The following is a 16598-nucleotide window of genomic DNA, read 5'->3' as shown; positions in this document are numbered from 1 at the left end:
AAGGCAATGTTATGAACATAAATTATGTAAAAATAAATAAAAATAGATAATAAATAATAATCATAATAATATAAATATAATAATAAATAAAAGTAAATTAACTAATGGTTAGTTAATTAATAATGAAAAGGCATGTCTTAGAGACATGCCTGTTTGTGAAAGGGTACTTACCTGGCTATATATACAGGATCCTCATTCTCATTTGTACTCATCCTAGATCAATTCTTTTATTCAATATACGATTACAATTATTGTCTTACGATGCATGTCTTTGTTTACGAAGTATTTTAAATATTTCTGCTGCGTATACGACTTTGGGTCATTACAGAAACACAAGGGATGCTTCCCCAATCATAGTTGGCATCCCTAATAAAACCCGTCAGTGCAAACTAGTGCACCCAACCCAGAAGGATTCAAACCGAGCACCTGCTAACATGGAAGTGGCCAAATACCCAACACCATTTGCAACAACAAATTGAACTAAGCCCTTATATATATATATATATAGAGAGAGAGAGAGAGAGAGAGGTGTGCCTTGAGAATTAGCTCAACTAGATTGACTTGCCATGCTGACGTTGTGTTGGCCAAGGAGGTTATGATTTAATCACACATACTTTATGTATATTACATGTCCTCTCCTTATGAGAAGCTTTGTCGTCAAAACACTTGTAGGGAAGGACGTTGTTGTAGAAAAGCTTCATTCTCCCATGAAGAGAATACTACTAGTAAGTTGTTCCACTTGATGAGGTATTTGGTTATTATTCTACATCTTAGTGATTTATCTCGAGTAGTCAAGATACCTTTAAGTTCCAATATCAAGTTTCCTTTTTTATTTTTTATAACTTATAAGTAGTTCACTCTACACTTGGTCATGATGCCCTACCTTTTTATGTTATAAGGGACACGAAATATGTTATGGATATGACTGTAGTCTTCTAGCTCTAAGGAATATTCTGCTTGACTAATTTTCTCCTCAAATTGGTATGGACCATGGAATTTGGGGGCATGTTTGTCCTTCCCTTGTTGCTTTTAGGATTGTTGCTTATGTAGTTAAAGTGTTACCCCAATCGCCTTCTTCAAACTCCCTGTCCAATCTGTGTTGGTCTGCTTGTTGTTTCATACAATTTTGCAAATTCACTAGGTTTTATTTTAGTATTTTGGTAGCCTTCAAGCTTTCTTCAAAAAGTTTTTAACTGTTGGACCCCTGACATTTTTTAGTGAAAAATATTTTAATCTTGGGGGATCATGACCATATGGAGATTTAAAGTGTGTCTTCTTAATGGATGTAAGATAGCTATAATTATACCACCATTCAACAAGATGCAAAAAATGGAATTAATTGTTTTGTTTGTCTGGAGCAAAAGACAGAGATATGCCAAAAGCCATTTATTGACAATCTATGTCTGACATCTGTTTGGGGATGATAAGCAAAGCTCATATTAAGAAATAAATCCATTTTCTTTGCAAAAGTATTTGCAAAAAATACTCTTGCATTTTGCATCCCTTTCACTAACAATGACCTTAGGAAATTCATGTAACTTACAAACAAATTTTTAGAAAATACATTCAATCTGTCTTGTTGTATCTGTTTGCTTTATCCCCATAAAGTGTGCATATTGTGTTAGGCAGTCAAGCACTACAAATATAGTGTATTTTCCTTCATCTAATAGTCATCGCTCGATGAAATTCACAGAAATTTCTTCCCATTTTTTATCTGAAATATGTAGAAGATGGCATACCCTGGGCTGTGGAATGTTTTCAGTTTTATTTCTTTGGCACATTTCAAATTTTGATAGATTTTTTGAATATCATTATACATATCTTTCCAATATAATCTGTCTAGAATTATCATATGTTTTGAGAAAACCTACATGTTCTATAGCTGTGGGGAATCGTGGGATTTTCTTAACACTATTAATTTAAACATTGAAGATGAAAGTGTGTGTATATATATATATTGTTCTGGTATTGTAATTTCCAACACTTGTATGTCTTTGCAATTTGGCATAAGTTAAGGATGAAAGCATTAAGTGATTTAACATTAATATTGAAAAAGATAAGGAAGATTTGTTATTCTATTTATAACTACTATAATACACACAAAAAGAACAAGTCATGCACAAATCATAGCCTCATCTCAAGGTTGTTACGAATAAAGTATATACAAATAATATAAATATAAGTAATGAGGATAATTGTAATAATGATTAGTTAATTAGTAATTAGGTTGAAGAGGCATGTCTAATGGGATATGACTCTCCATGAAGAGGCACCTGCCTAATCTATAAGCAGGCCCCTCACCTTCAATTGAATCATTCACTCACACATTTTAATATATATATTCTTGTATCTCAATGGAGATCTTTATATTCCAAGTCTTCTGGAGTATTTAACGTGAAGAACGAACTTTGTTTGTCTCATTTGGTATCAGAGCCTGTTGGCCGATCCCGGCTTTTGGCCATCAACTTCTCATCAACTTGATTGTCATCATAATCGAAGCATTTTGCTAAAAGATTTTGGAGGGTCTCCAATTCGTCAGTTGGCCTTTGGCCATTTAAAAAAAAGGAGTATTGAAATAAATAAATAAAAAGAAAAAATAACAATAAAAGAAGAAAAAAAAATTATTATAAAAAAATCAAAATATATATTAAAAACATGAGAGAAAAAAATAATACAAGCAAAAAAAAATTATATTCGAAATATTATCGAAGAAAAGACCAGAAAATTAAAAAAAAAGGATTAGATAGAAAAATATATATAAAATAAAATCATATAAACCAAAAAAAGGGTCAAGAATGCAAAACCAACCGACCGGTCTGGTAGGCAGTCACAATCCACAACACGCAATAGTCGTCGGAGCAATGTTGCGAAAATCACGATCAGGATTAAATTGGCGAGGGGAAAATATCGGTAAAAATCGGGAAAAATTGTAAAATACAAAAATATTCATTTTTTTCAATTTTTTTAATATCTAAAGCATCTACAACATAAAAAAATACATTGACACATAAATATGATAAAATAACTAATATATAAGATGTGTAATATCATTTCTAATGCTACGTCACACATAACAATGAATCATGTCCTAACTCCTGAGTCCCAACTCAGCCTCAAAATATCAACAAAAAATATCATGAGTCATAATGTCATATACAATGAAATGAACCAAATGACTAATACTACTGATTTCCTCCACCCCTCTTATGAGAAAATGCAATAGCTTTACCTTTCCCTCTAGATGTAGACGCCGGTGGAGTTGGCAGTGGACTTTGTTTTGTTCTAGAAGCTAGAAGAGGTAGACCACGTCCTCTACTGGTGGCAAGGGTAGCCTGGGTAGGTGGTGTCACCTCCTCCTCATGTTGCTCCTCCTCCTCCTCCTCCTCCCCCTCTATGCCTTCCACTACCCCCTGCTCTAACCAATCATCGGCAGACTCCATGAGAAGCCTCTTGGCCTCAACCCTCCATGCAGCAGTGGTGTCAATCCCATCCAATGAGATGGCCTCCATATCAGGTATCCTCTCAATTGGTCTCACCCACAATCGAAGATTGTAGTAGATGTAGACCATGTCATTAAGTCGTTGGGATTCCAACCTGTACAAAGATCATAAAATAATAATTATAATTATAAAACAAAACAAAACAAATATATATATATATATTATTTAATGAATTCAAAAAATTAATTGGAAATTTGAAATATTTTAAGTTTTAAGTTTAACCTGTTGCGCTTCTTGTTGTGTATTTTTTCAAATACACTCCAGTTGCGCTCGCATCCTGAGGAGCTACATGTTTGGCTGAGGATTCCAATGGCAAGCTTTCATAGATGGGATACTCTGGCACCATAGCGAGTCCACCATGCATCTACAACAAAATTACAAATAAGATAAACATAAGAAAAAATGAAATTTGAAAGTTGAAGCAAAGCATGAAGTTATGAACTTGAAGAGAATGAAATTTGAAACAAACTAAAAAAATGTCTGGCATTTTAGTCTTCCTATCAACCATAGCCATCTCAAAGCTAAATGTACCACCTATCATCCTGTATATCTCCATTTCTTTGGATATTTCTGCATGTTCTACTCGAGATCGCACCATCCTCTGAACACAGGTTAAGAATCCATTCATGATCTCAGCATCAAATAAGAACCCACATGGGTAAGAAAATGCGGGGTTCAAGTAGATCCCTGCAGCATGAATGGGACGATGGAGTGTGTTGTTCCATCGTTCATCAATCACTTCCCATAGGGGGGTTGTTTATGAAGCCCCTCATCTCCCTTATCATCATAATAGGCCTGAATGGATTATTTGGCCCTGTCCATGGCCTCATACAAATAACCCATTGTGGGCTTCTCACCATCAACTAATCGAAGAACCTTTACCAAAGGTTCAGTAACGTTGCACACCTCCTGCACTCTCGCCCAAAAGTTTTCCTGGTGTGAAACTAACCTGCATATGGCCTCTCCCTCTGGTTTGCGACTAAATGTCAAAGCACACCACTCATTTGAAAGAAATTCTCTTCACATCCCACATAGAATTCAAGAGGGATTAAAGAGATATAAAACTGGTGGAAAACCGTGTAATGGTGAGGCGCACCAACTCCTTGTTGTTGGTGAATTTTCTCATCAAGCTAAGCACAGATGCATGATTATATATAAATTTTGTAATGTTTTTTGATGAGTCAACAATATCTTTGACAAAGGAAATTTTTCCTATGTCCTCCAACATCAAATCAATACAATGTGCAGCACAAGGTGTCCAAAATAAAGTAGGATGCCTCTCCATAAGCATCTTGCCAGCAGCAACATAATTTGCAGCATTGTCCGTTATGACTTGGACAACATGTTCTACACCCACCTCCAAAATAAACACATCCAGCAAATCACATAATAATTTTGCATCTTTGATATGTGAAGATGCATCAACAGATTTCATAAACATTGTCCCCTTGGGACAATTAACCAAGAAGTTTATAAGGGTTCTCCCCTTTTGGTCGGTCCAACCATTTGACATCACAGTGCATCCTGTGTGTGCCCATGATGCCCTAAACTCCTCCAATCTTTTGGTGTCGTCAACCTTTTCATCTTGAAGAATGCGGCCTCTAAAGTCATCATAAGAAGGGATTTTGTATCCCAGGCCAACAATTGCAATAGCATCAACAACAGGCTGGAAAAATGGATTATTCCTTGTAACGTTGAAAAGAATATCACTCCAAAGGAGAAACTTGCCCAACAATTTCTCAGCTTGTTCTTTCTCCTTTTTTTTAAGGATTGAAATGATAGATGGTTGTAAACCAGTCATGGTTCTAGGAACAAAAAATGATGAGGTAGTTATAGGGTTGGTTGTAGACATTGATGCTAAAGTAGAACCAGTGCCACTTCCATATTCACATCCTAACACACTCCCTGCTAGTTGCTTCTTCAGATCTGCTTTGGTCATTTTGTCTTGCTCTAATTCTTCCAATGATCTCATGGCTCTTCGGATGATTTTCGCATTTGTATTGGTGCAAGGCCTTACATCACGTCCAGGGATTTGTGCAAGGTGATAATTCAATCTATAAACCCCCCCTGACATATGCTGCCCACATAACTTGTAAGACAAGTTTATTCTTATCAAACCCTCCATCAGGTTCACCAAATTCCCATAGAGGGTCCAATTTCCTTGGCATGTTTGTAACTTGGTTGAACTCTTGAGTTTTAATGTAAGATGAAGTTTGAAGTTGAACCTATGGCACAATAAGAATTGCAAGTTAAAAAATAAATAAAAAACTACATACATGACACAACACATTGAATTTTTTACAAACGAACAAAAAAAACTTCAACTCAATCCAACAAAAAATGCACATTCAAACCCAATAAAAAATGATGCAAAAAAATAGAACACAAAAAAAAATTAAACTAATAAATCTAATAATCAAGTTTTTGCATTTTTGACCAAAATGAACCCTCTCCACTCTATGCAACAAAAATGAAAAAAAAAAACCATCAAATCCACTCAAAAATCGTTGATAATCAATGGGTTATAGAAACCCAAGCAAAAACGAGAAAAAAAAACAAAACAAAATGGCGAAATTTGATGCTCATCCCTGGAAACCATGGTTTGCCGAAGAAATTTGGTCCAAACACGAAGTTCTCTTGCTTGGGATGCTAAAATCTCTCATTTTTCTCCTCCTCTGCCCTAGTAGACGCCTTCCTCTCCTCCTCAGCTCTCAAACAAGTTCATTGTCTACTAAAAATGAGAAATAAAACTCATCAATTTGCTTATAAAATGCACTGTCCCGGAGGGTCACGATTTTTTCCGTTCAAATCGCAATTTTTTCAGCGATTTTTTTGAAGAACAAAAAAAAACTTTGTAAAAATCGGGCGATAATATCGACTGAGTCAAAAAATCACAATTTTCGCAACACTGCATCGGAGCTGCTGTACCACATTGGAGACATCATTGAATGCTGCATTAGAATGGTAGATGCACCGTGTTGCTGCCACTGCCACCGAAAAAATTGTGCCGCTACAACTGTCGAGTCCTCCAGAACCCTATACTCTGCCTCTGCACAATGTCGTTGTCACCACCGTCGAACAGCCACTGCTCCATCCCCTAATAGCTTGCCTTATCTACCTTCATACTCGGCCTTCCCACAATTGCTTGCTTGATTGTTTTGTGCCTTTAAAACAGACCATATCGAACCCAAATTTTGTATTACCCTATGAACAGTCGGGCCGATAGCGTTCTGTCACAACTGTTTCGTCACCAGTCAACCAGTCGCCTCCTCTTTTCCAGCAATCCGTGTGGGTCGACCACCAATAGTTAAGATACGTTATTTCTATTAATGAATATAGGGTGTGAGATGGAGAAAAGTATCAATCGTAAGTATCAACGAATAATTACACAAATATATATATATATATATATACGCAAAGGCGATTGCATGAATCAAGCTGCATTACATACTGTAATTCGTATTTTGAATACCATTCACAAGTTGAAGCGCTACCCATGCGTAAAGTATAGAAGAGTTAAGAATTGAGGTATCAAAGGCATTATCTAATCCAGGAGTTGAATGCCCTATTTTTTTAGACGTCGTGACATTTCCCAAACAATAATTAACTTTTAAAAAGAGTATCATTTAAGTCCAAGGGGAATAAAAGAACAAATAGAAAAACCAAACCTGTGTTTTAGTTAAAGTTGATTTAAGATTTTTTATAAAAAGGAAGTACCTTTTAATATCCAAAGTTCTTTTTAAAAAAGGGGATATTTAAAAAGAAGGTTCAAGTCATAAAATAATTAAAAATATATATAAGTGCAAGAGGGGTTATTATTATAGAAGGTTACTTAAAAAGTTCTTATGATATTATTAAATTTTAAAGTTTATAAAAGGTTAAATCTAGACTTATAAAAAGACATAAGGATATTAAAAGAATTATAATAAATATAAGGTGACAACTTATTCAAATAGTGGAGCTATATTAACCTTTTCTAAGTGGGAAAAAAAGGTAACCTACGCATAAAGTGAAGGTTGTTTCAAATATATTGAGTTATATTAAAAAGAAGTGAGAAAATTATTATTACAAGATTGAAAAGGTTATTTTTACCCCTAAGGCTCATTCCGAGAAGAAAAAAAATGTAGACCAGTAACGAAGGAAGATTTCTAAAAACTTCACTTAATTATGCTTCAGTGCTATTTAGAATTAAAGGGTCCATTGCAGGAAAAGATGTCACTATTGCTATCTCACCTGCCGAAGATAAAAATTATATAACGCCTAAAATTGCAAACCAATTAGTGATACCGGAGTCAAATATAATCAAAAATTAGATTGTTTTGGCAACAAAAAATATGACTTAACCAATTTACAGTTCAACATTGAGGATTATACATTTATATCGCACTTCTCTATTCAAACCCTATAGAGCGATCAAGGTGACATTATTTTGGGTTCACCCTGGATGGAAACCCTTGGTTCCTTCATCCTGGATATGAAAAAGAAGTTTTTAACATTGTCTTACAGAAAGAAAAAAATAACGCTACAAGATCTTACAGTAAATCCAAATTCAGTAATACCAGAAGACATTGAAGATATTTTAAAAGTAATTTTTCAAGAAGGTAAAAAAGTACTATAAAATATGCAAAATAAATTTGACAAAATCACTGTTGATAGAGATGAAGTTTTGCGACTTAAGGACCATAGCAAAAAATTACTAACACAAATTAAAAATCTTAAGGACATGAAGTCGTTAAAAGACAAGTTAGAACATTGTATTCAAGAGGAAGTATCAAAGTCGCCAATCGTAACATCACCAGTTGAAGATAAAGAAACAAATACCGAGCCAGTCAATAGCAGAACTCAATAAGAGGATCAATCAGTGGAAGGAAAAACACACTCACATGTTATAATCCAAATGATGAAAATTCCAAACGAAGATTGTGTACCTAATTCAACAACTGTAGTATCAGAAGGAAATCAAAAAATTTCCACACACCTAATAAGGGAAAGTCAAACCAAAAAAGTTCCCCATTAACATCTGAATCATGAGAGTAGACAACTCAACCAAGTTACATATTAAGACCATTCAGAACAGAAACAACAAACTGATGTTCCAAAGAATATGGATGTAACCTCAATCCAGTCCTATGATAACAATTCATTACGAAATTCTAGGATGGTCTAATCTCTTCTCAATGCGACAATTTTGTTTGTCACTTAGAAGATCATATCAACTTGTATCAACAAAGATGACATTGTCGAGACGTGAAGACATTCGAAACCGAAAAAGAAATCAAGCCTTTTGCATCAACAAGCCTTGAGGACAAAGCTTTTTTGAGGAGGAAGGCAATGTTACAAACAAAATTTATATAAATAATATAAATATAAGTAATGAGGATAATTGTAATAATGATTAGTTAATTAGCAATTAGGTTGAAGAGGCATGTCTAATAGGATATGACTCTCCATGAAGAGGCACCCGCCTAATATATAAGCAGGCCCCTCACCTTCAATTGAACCATTCACTCATACATTTTAATATATGTATTCTTGTATCTCAATGGAGATCTTTATATTCCAAGTCTTTTGGACTATCTAACGTGAAGAACGGACTTTGTTCGCTTCAAAGGCTAGCACTATCCACTAGCTCTCTGAAACTCTAGCTAGGGAAAATCAAGAAAATCCTAGCTCCACAAAAGATACCCAAGCTAACATCAACACCAGCAAGCCTCCTTGGCAAAGCATTTCCTCTTCATCACAAGTGGAACCTAGGGTTTGATGACAAAAACCTACCTCCAATGTCTCTAAGGGAAAAACCCTAACCCTAGTATTCAAGATGCTCCAAAAGCTTCAAGAAATGCAAGCGCCTCCAAGACAAGAGAGAAAGTATAAAGATGAAGATCTAAGAAAGAGAGGAAGACATGTGCACTCCCCTCAGTCACATCTTAACACAAGTGATAAGAGTGGTGAGATGATGAAAGGACCATCTCCTTCCTCATATGAGGAGGCCAATGCAACATAACTCGGCCTAAAATCTTACAAGCAACCTACAAACGCATAAGTAGGCCCACACCCCTGAAGAACTCCCTCTACAAGTGACAAAGGTGAAGTTCCAAGGTGATGATGATAGATGAGCAAGGCTCAAAAATAAGGGCACTCCCCCTCCAAATTCCAACACTCCTCCTCAAAGGGGACTCCAACGCTCAAACACATCTCCCAAGCCATGTGCTCCAATGGGTCCCCTCCCCTTGCAAGAACATTGTTGCAACCTAGTGATTGCCAAGTCAACTCCATGCCTTCATGAAAGCATCCAAGCTTCCACATGTTGTCGAGGACTCAAAACTCTCCCTTAAATTCCAAATGCCCCTCCTCCAATGTAGAGCACTCTCCAAGCAAGTAGCCTCCTCCATTTAGAAAGCATGTCAAATGTCACTAAATTGTCTATTGATCTCCAATACCCCAAAGAGGAATGTCATACAAGTGTCCAACAAAGGTCGAATAACCACTAAGTAGGCCATCTCCAATGCGCAAATCTATCACAGACCATCCAAGGGTTAATCATACACCATGTGTCCCAAATCTCATTAAGCACCCCAAAACATGGTGTAAACACATTTGAAGTAACCTAGAAAGGTAACGCTCCCTCTTTCCAAGGAAATTGTTCTCACCAACACTTATCAACCCCCTTTTGCAACTCCACCAAACCCACCATCTACAAATCTATACCAATTACAATCTTGTAATCAATTGTCATCCTCTTAAGATGAACTGTCAACCATCGATCACAAGAAACATAACCCTAGATCATAAGCTATCTACCTAACCCCATCACCGCTCGAGTCAACATCACAAGACAAAATCAATGAACACCACATTATAAACTTTTTAGGATGCCCTTCAAAGATAATCATATCTCCAAACAAAACCAAGATAAGTGAATCCAATCTTTCAAACCAACAAAAGTAGAAATTTATAGAAGTCAACCCATTGATCCCCAAAAAGCCAACCCGTAGTATAAGTAACAAACACATCCAAGTCTATTTGGAATCTGTGAACATGATAATCCCTCTCATGCACCTCAAAAACCTTTCCCAATCGACACAACCTAAACTAATTCAACTCCCTCATCCCAAAAGAATCTTGATGCAAGAGTAACATCACAGTCAACTCCCTCGTCCCAAAAGAATCTTGAAGCAAGAGTAACATCACAATCAACTCCCTCTCTTTGAGAGAATCCAACAACCCTAACCAAGTACTCTACAACACCTCTATCCACTACAAACATGGAACTAAGCCCAACATCATCCTCCATCAAGGTATCACACCTCTCCTCCTAAACACAACTGGAAAGCACATGATGGAAGAAACCAATGCAATATTACTAGAATATCTCCTAGGAGGCATACTCGTCAAAATTAAAGATCTAAGCGCTACTACATGCTCTCAAGCCTGCTCAAAACTAGATGACTCCTCTAGCCTCTCACTAGAATGTACAAGTGCCACTATATCAACATGTAACCTATAAAGGCCACCTTCTCTCAACCCTCTATCCAAAGTCCTTAAACTCACTTATCTACAATAACTAATGATTCAATGTTGAGCCTCATATGCAACTTTGCACTACACATCTATCATTCAAGAAACTAAAGGAAGATTCTTCAAACAGGAACAACAAGAGCATCAATCAGTTCAAGAACATCACATGAAAATTTGTACAAAAATGGAACCAACTCCTCTCATGGATCCACACTTGTATCTCCATCTTGATCATAAAATCTATTGAATAATGACCTATAGTATGCTAGATCTCAATTCTCTACTATCCACATACCATACAACACTAGACACGATGTTAGAAGATAGGCAAGAAACCATGGAAAATGCAATCTCAAATTGAAAGGGTTCCTCCTCTAAACTTGTTGCTATAGTCCTAGCTACAAACTATTTTGCCATCTTTCCCTTCTTCAACATACTCTTTTTAGAACAATGTCCCATCCGGTGACATAGAAAACACATAACATTCCTCAAGTCTTTCTTCCTTGCATATGTACCTTCCTTCTTCTTGTAGCCTTTCATACTACCCTTCCTTCATCTTCCCAAGGAAACCAGTAACGTCTCCTTTGCCTTCTTGCCTTGAACAAGACTACAATCTAATTTTTCCCTGCACAAGATCAATCCAAAGCTTCAAACTTTAAATGGTCTCACAAGCACAAACACCCTAAACAAAAGGCATCTAGGAAAGAACAAGTCCCATTCAAATTGATACACATCAACTCTTGATCCTCCACTTGTGCTCCAATAAAAGCCAAGTGATCTCTCAACTTAATGAACCTAGTCAAGTAGCTTACAAAAATATCAATGTTGCTCATACAAATGACTAAAAGTTGGTTTCGGAAGACCATTTATTGAGAAACATAAAAGTTTGTAACAACTCAATCAAAGCTCTAAACACATTCTTACTGTTGATGTTTGTAGCATCAAATATGAACTTCCACATAGGTCTAAGTGCCAAGATGTGTGGAAGTTGTCCAAAGTCTTCACCTTAGCAAACTTTAATTAAAATGAAGTTGGTGATGTTTGTGCCATAGCACCAAGACTAGAGAGGAAGTAAGTATTGAGTTTCAAATGGCTCTACAAGATCGACCATGTAGGAATGGCAACATTGAGAAGTTTAAAATTTTAAAGCAAGGTTTGTGGTGAAAGGGTTCTCCCATAAATAGTGAGTGCACCATGAGAAGGTTCCAAATTCCAATCAACAGGTATACTTCCATTAGAGATGTTATGTCCTTAGCGTCATTTATGGGATGGAAGATACATCAGATGGATGTGAAAACAACTTTCCTTCATGGGATCATTGAGAAATAAGTGTACATAGAGCAACCTCAAGGATTTTTGGTAGATTGGAAGGAATACCATTTTTTGAGCCCTAAGAAAGCCTTATATGGACTCAAGTGGACATCGAGAGCATGGTATCCCGACATAAATAGACTCTTTATGAGACTTGTACTAAGTAATTTAAAGTCACATGTGTTTTAAAAGTCACATTATGTGAAAAGTACTAAGTACATTTTATATTATTAAAGTAACTTTTATATTCTAAAAGTGACTTTATGAGAGAAGAATGACCATGGTACTAAAACATTAAAAAGTACTAGGAGGATCATTAAATGATGGGGACACATGAGGGATCAAATGGGGGCTTGATCTCATCCAATGATCTCATGGGCTGAGATTTAATCTCAACCCCTGATTTCAAGGGTTAGGGTTTTCTACACTTAAGGAAGACAAAAAGGGAGAAAAAGGAAGGGGAGAGCTTATTTTTGTTATGAGAGCTATTGAGAAAGAGAGCAAGGACAGAAAGAGGAGCAAATGAGCTTTGAGAGAAACATTCCACAGCAAAGAACAAGGCAGCCACACCACAGTAGATCGAATCCCTCAAGAAGGTAGAGTTTAAGCCAATAGAGGAGGTCGAAATTTATGGAGGTAGCCCTAGCAATTGTTTGCTCATAGAATGAGGTTCATTTCTGAGCCAAATCAAACTAGAACTCAACTTGGGCTAGCGTATTTTCTCCTCCAGTTAGCCCATACAGAAAAAGAGTTTCCTGGGCATGCATAGCAAGCTAAGTCACCTGACACGGGGATTCGGGATTCGTAGTGTCGAATTCAAACGCGTTGACCCCTCGGAACAGGACACTTAGGATTCGTTATATATTATTTTATTAAATATATATATATATATATATATTAAAAATTAGATATTTCTTACATAAATTTTAATTAATGATACAAATTTATTGATTTCAAACATAGATCTTCATCTATAGCATGCATAGTACATACAAAATTCAAATACATGTCAATGGACTGGTCACATAAATCATGATTCATAATACATAACTGAAAGACAACTTACAACTACAAGATAGTAAGATAAACACACTAACAACTGTAGTTTTCTCATTAAGTCATCAAATCAAAATGTGTTACATAGATAGTGCTGGTGCAGTGCCAATGGCAAATAGAAATAGAAAATATAAAACAACTACAGGTATACAAGCCTCAAGGCATCAATACTCATCATCAGCATCAGAATCAGCATCAATATCCTCATCATCATGGTCCCCACTACTCTCCTCTGCATCCTCCTCCTCCCCTGTATCCATATTCACCTCTGCATCTGCTGGTGTGGAGGATGACCCCTCTAAGTCATCAAATCTAACAGGCTCTAGCACTGGATCATTGAGATCCATGTTGGCCAATGCCAACTCAACACTGCTGTCCAGACCCATATCATCAAGAAAGACATCCCACGTCTTTGTCTTTCCCCTCAACCACTCTTCCCTCTGCCTGTAAATAAGACGAAGGTTGGTGTGCACATACACCATTGTCTCTGCCCTGGATTGCTCAAACCTGCTCTTCTTCACACTATACAAATTCCCATATGTGCTCCAATTCCTCTCACAACAAGAGGATGAAGTCACCTAAGATAGGAGCCTCATGGCTAACTGCTGAAGAGGAGGGCTTGTTGCCCCATGATTTGCCCACCAAGAATAGGGCTTCTTAGCCCCTCTGTCTCTAATCACATCATAACCTCCAAATCGACCACTGCCAGTGGAAAACTCTGCAAAGGCATCCTCCACCTCATCAAACAATGCACTATCCTAAAAAATCCGCCTGAATGCCTCTTTCCTCCCCTGTGAGATTTCACCATCCATGTGAGGAGGGAATCTGCGGGAAGGTCCATCATTCAGCCACTCATGGCTGTAGTATTTGGGGTTCAATGAGTGAGCCAAACAATGGAAAGATGTACAATTCTTGTCCCATCTGCTGACAAGAATATTTTGTATAGTATCACAGAAGACCCGTGGTGATGTCTCATACTCGGCGCACTCACTTTGTAGAATAATGCTCCTCACAAACTCAATCATGGAATCCCATCCCTCATAAACCTCTCCTAGGATGGGTTTGTCTGTATCTGCAAATCAAAGCAAAGAAATGATAGGGTCCATGATCCGAATAATTAGATCTACCCTCTCTCACCAAGCATCATCTAGCACTGTGTCCTTCACTCTTTTAGAGGCTACGTGATCTGTCTTTCTCCAAAAAGACCAAAACTCAAAAATAACCATGGACCCAAGAGCGGTCTTGACCTCCCTCAACCTCTTCAACATCATGAATGAAGAGGCAAACCGTGTATCAGCAATCTTCAACAATGATAGATTGTTGTACTTCTTGTAGACAGTGAGGGCATTTGTATGATTTTGCACAAAGTTACGGATATGTCTTGCATCCTCAATAATCATGAATAATGCTTCCAATCCAAAGCACATCAGAAGCAATGGATTTCAGTGCTAAGTTCAACGAATGGGCAATGCAAGGTGTCCAAAACACTTGTGGATATTTAGCTTCCACAATCATGCCAGCAGCCTTGCAAACAAGTGCATTATCTGTAATGATTTGCACACAAGAATCAACACCTACATCTTCAATAACTTTAATAAATAACTCACCAATAAATTGTGCATCCTTGTATTCTCCAAGTGTATCCACTGCTTTCATGAAAACTGGACCACTCAAGGAAGACACCATGAAGTTGATGATTGGGTGTCGTGCTGGATCTGTCCATCCATCAAAAACAATGCTAACCCTAGATGTTGGCCATGATGCTACAATAGGCTCAAGCATTTTTTGCACCTCTTTTTTTGCCTTCATCAACAATGAAGTTCTCAGCTTCTCTGACCCAGGAGGCACATACCCTGCTGGAGCCCCTTGAGTTAGAGCTCGGCACATCTCAATAAATAGAGGTGAGCGTGCAATATTAAATGATATGAAGTTTTGATAGAAGAAGAAGACAATGGTGAGATCAAGCTCTTCCCATCTCTCTTTTTGGAAAATCTTGTTCATTGGACCAAGTGCTCTTCTTTTTGCTGCTTGTCCCCCAGTAGAAGTAGAACTCTCAAATGGAAATTTGGTGGTGGCTTTCCTCAAAAATGGAAGGGGGTCTTCATTCTTGGGTTTTCTTGATTTTGAAGCCACATTTTACATACCAACAGTGGACTCCTTTTCCAATTCTTTTCTCTTTTGTAAAGAAACAGCTTTACAAGCTCCAACCCCACAACCCGGTGAAGCCAGAAAATGTGCTTTCACACGATAATATGTGCTTTTGAAAGAAATGTGACAAAAGTTGCATTTCCATTGCACATTGCCTCCTCCCTTTCCCTTGGTGTTTGTCCCATCCTCTCTTGTGACATATTTCCACAATGGATATTTATCATTGTCTTTAGGTCCTCCTCTTCCCTCAACACTACTTGCAGCAGACTCTAATGATATTGGGGGAGGAGGGGCATCTCCACCCATGACATTCTTGCCCTTTCTTTGCCCATTAACTGCTGCCTTTGATTGAGCCATGAATACTGTAAAAGAAATGAACAAAACATGCACAAATTTGTAAACAAAAAATCATATACAAACTGCTGTAATAGAATAAGAAATGCAAAAAAATGGAGCTGAAATGCACTTACTTGGTGCTTGAATCTCCTTGCCGAACGCTCTACTCCCTTAGCTCCTTGCTCCAAACCCTTCTCCACTTGCAAACAGCTCAAACAATGCTTGCCAAATGATAAACAGCGTGACTGTAATGAGCAAATGTGGCCTTTTCTAACCCGCGGGAGTCACTTTTCCGCTAAACGAATCCTGGAAAACAGGACACGCAGTCAAAAATCGGGACACGTTGGAGAATTTTGGGACACGTTTGGGATTCGACATGTCATGTTTTTGGGACACATTTTTTGGACGAATCATGTCCGACACACCGGATTCGGACATGTGGCCCCTATATAACGAATCCGGTTACTTAGACAGCAAGTATTTCGGGCCTGAACAATGTGACTTTTGGGTCAGTTTCTGAGTGTATTATCAGCTCGTTGTGTGGAGAGGAGAACCATATATCAGCTGTGCGTATTTTCTGCTATCTAAGTTTCAATTTTAAGAGTAGACTGTTGACTGTCCAGAGGTCATTTTCCCTGAGGATAAGGAGCTGAAAAGAAGCCGATATTCTAGCTGAAGGAGAGCAGACTATGGGTGAAAAATATCAGTCAAAGATTCAGTGTAAAGAGA

The 16598-nt window shown here is 37.3% G+C and overlaps 2 protein-coding genes across 4 annotated transcripts in view; both read right to left on the bottom strand.

Moving 5' to 3' along the window:
• The window catches only part of LOC149180042 (protein TIC110, chloroplastic-like), a 123188-nt gene that overhangs the window by 16269 nt on the left and 90321 nt on the right, over positions 1-16598 (bottom strand). The gene's annotated exons all lie outside the window — the stretch shown is intronic.
• LOC149180043 (uncharacterized) lies at positions 3728-16347 on the bottom strand. 3 transcript variants are annotated; one of them, XM_089415872.1, is made up of 2 exons: positions 16004-16347; positions 13476-15895 (listed from the first exon to the last, which is right to left on the bottom strand). In XM_089415872.1, exon 2 carries the CDS (start codon positions 15384-15386, stop codon positions 14775-14777), a length of 612 nt encoding a protein of 203 aa, XP_089271998.1. In that variant the 5' UTR covers positions 15387-15895; positions 16004-16347; the 3' UTR covers positions 13476-14774. The 3 variants fall into 2 exon arrangements, 2 of the variants coding, with proteins under 2 accessions (XP_089271998.1, XP_089271999.1); XR_016256891.1 differs by lacking the exon at positions 13476-15895 and adding an exon at positions 3728-3864.

This window comes from Pinus tabuliformis, chromosome 3_2 (genome assembly GCF_031772625.1).
Source record: "Pinus tabuliformis cultivar Carrire ecotype Pingquan chromosome 3_2, CPIR1, whole genome shotgun sequence".
In the NCBI taxonomy this organism is placed as follows: Eukaryota; Viridiplantae; Streptophyta; class Pinopsida; order Pinales; family Pinaceae; genus Pinus; species Pinus tabuliformis.
The sequence above is the reverse complement of the archived record's forward strand: the minus strand, read 5'-3'. Positions and strand labels throughout refer to the sequence as shown.